This window comes from Dipodomys ordii, unplaced genomic scaffold, assembly GCF_000151885.1.
Source record: "Dipodomys ordii isolate 6190 unplaced genomic scaffold, Dord_2.0 Scaffold5652, whole genome shotgun sequence".
Taxonomy (NCBI): Eukaryota; Metazoa; Chordata; class Mammalia; order Rodentia; family Heteromyidae; genus Dipodomys; species Dipodomys ordii.
This window is the reverse complement of record NW_012272866.1, coordinates 1-2,334: the sequence shown is the minus strand read 5'-3', so window position 1 is coordinate 2,334 and position 2,334 is coordinate 1. Positions and strand designations below refer to the sequence as shown.

General features: G+C 37.4%; 1 protein-coding gene across 1 annotated transcript; it reads right to left on the bottom strand.

The window, feature by feature from the left end:
- Positions 1 to 474: 474 nt before the first annotated feature.
- On the bottom strand, positions 475 to 1,509 carry Cxcl10 (chemokine (C-X-C motif) ligand 10). Its single transcript, XM_013037155.1, has 3 exons — positions 1,405 to 1,509; positions 774 to 900; positions 475 to 565 (listed from the first exon to the last, which is right to left on the bottom strand). The coding sequence occupies exons 1-3, from the start codon at positions 1,463 to 1,465 to the stop codon at positions 475 to 477; spliced, it is 279 nt and encodes a 92-aa protein (XP_012892609.1). The 5' UTR covers positions 1,466 to 1,509.
- Positions 1,510 to 2,334: the final 825 nt, after the last annotated feature.

Here is a 2,334-nt window from a genome sequence, read left to right as displayed (position 1 = left end):
CAGTCGTGGGGCCTGAACTCTGGGCCTGGGCGCTGTCCCTCAGCTCTTCAGCTCAAGGCTAGCACTCTACCACTTGAGCCACAGCGCCACTTCTGGCCTTCTTTTTTTTCTGCTTATGTGGTGCTGAGGAATCGAACCCAGGGCCTCAGGCATGCAAGGCAAGCACTCTACCACTGAGCCACCTTCTCAGTCCCCTGGTTTTTTTTTTTTAAGACCAGACAAGGTTGGGGGAAATTTGGTAGTGTTGCTTGGATAGTTATAGTTCTATTTCAAGGTTGAGGTTATTTGCCACTCCTTTAAACAAGTTCCACACAACAGCACTCTAGGGTGTGTGTGTGTGTGTGTGTGTGTGTGTAAATGGAGTTAGAAAAGGGCTTTATGGTGACATATGTTTAAGGATCCCATAGCAAAGGCTGGTATTTCTAACTTCCCATGATTGCCATTTCCTAAAGAGCAGTTTGGGAAGCAGCAGACTTACCTTTCTTTGGTAACATTTTTCAGTAATTTCTTGATGGCCTTGGATTCTGGGTTCAAGCATATTTTTTCTCCATTTTTCATAGTAGCACTGTAGAAGTAAATGGTAAAAATATTTAGAATAATGTGGGGACAATCAAACAACATGCACTACACAGTTCCCAAGTCAGACACTTTTTACCCTAGATATTTCTTTGTTATACATTTGTTTTAGAATCATCGCAAACCCTTTATTGATCTTTTGTGATTAATATATCAGTACAGCTGGAGAAGTGGTCATCAGATTGGTGTTTACTTACATGACCTCAACTTGTTCACAAGATTTACTTTTAGGAATAATTTCAAGTTTGTCTAAGGACTTTGGAGTAACAGGTCGACTGCTGATCTTGATGCAGCTGCAGCGTATCGTTCTAGAGAGAGGAATTCCTGCAGGAAGACAGGCAGAGCAGAGAAGGTTAGCACAGTGCTTCTTTCTAGGCATTTAATGTAGCCTGAGTAGAACTTAGAGTCTATATCTCATATTGTCACATAGTCTCTTAAATCCCTTGTGTCACAGGTCTGAACAATTTAATAGTTGATTATCTGGAAGAAGGGAATTGCAACTTGGTTGTGATACCTTCCCCTGTGTGCTGTTTATATTATTAAGCTTAGGTAAGGAAGTATCAGTTTCTTATCCTCTCCTTCTTCCCTCCAATTTTTGTTCTCTAACCGAATTTTTATTCCTTTTCCCCTTCTTTCTCTCTCTCATTGTACTTGTTTCTCTCACTTCAGCCATTCATATGAACTATGACCAAAGAGAACTTCTACTTATTTCCCTGTCATTTATAGAAACACAGTGAAGGTCACAAATACATTATTTCTATATTTTTAGAATTTGTACCCAGACAGACATCTGATTTTATAAATTAACTATCTTTTGATGTTTCTTACCTTGAATCCCATTTAGAGTCAGAATGATAAGGCAGCAAAGAAGAATGCTAGTCCGGTACATGGTGCTGAGATGTGAGGTTCCTCTGTGTTAGGCTTCAGAATGTGCCTTACAAAACACTGAGCTACTATGCAGTATTTATCTGCAAAAGCACTTTCCCTCCCTAGCTATGATTGGATAACATTACAGTTGAGTCAGCAAATCCTGCCACTATTGGGAAGTCTCATGTTGCAAAATCAAACTTTTTTATTGTGTTCTTTGAGTTATGGAAATTCCCTCTGCTTCCTTCTTTTTTTCTTCAATGAGTAAGTTTCACTTTCCAAACTATGAATGGTTTCTTGAAAATCAGAATTTTATTGCATATGTAAATGGCTTTTTAAATGGAACTTTAAATTTTTATTCTTCATCTCCCATAAAATACCAAGTTAATTTTTAAGTCATAATCCTAAATACAGTTTAAACATGAGTATGTCTTAATACTGTGTTTTGCATCCATCTTAATTTGCAGCACTAAGGTAAGCATAGGTATATTTTACACTGTTTACTCTTTAGGATTCAGAGGTTTCATACATTGCTATTTGCACCTGCAGTTGAAAAAAATCCATTTTATTTTATAGATGGATAAAGTAAGTGGATAAAATGAGTAAGTTGCTATTCACATACTCATTTTATTGGGTTATACAAAGTTGTCATGTATTTACTTGTACTATGATGCATTTTTCTCAATACTATTTTGATTGTTTTCAGAGGCTGTTTCTCAGTTATTGTAGGTAACAGCAAGGTGTACATGATGTTTAGGAGAGATGATGTAGCTGGGCAGTGCTCTTCATTAAGTACTGTAAAGCAATAGGGTTGGTCTTCTTTGAAGAAGTCAAGATTCAGAACTAGAAATTTTCTTTTTCTTTCTTTCTTTTTTTTTTGGCGGGGGGGGG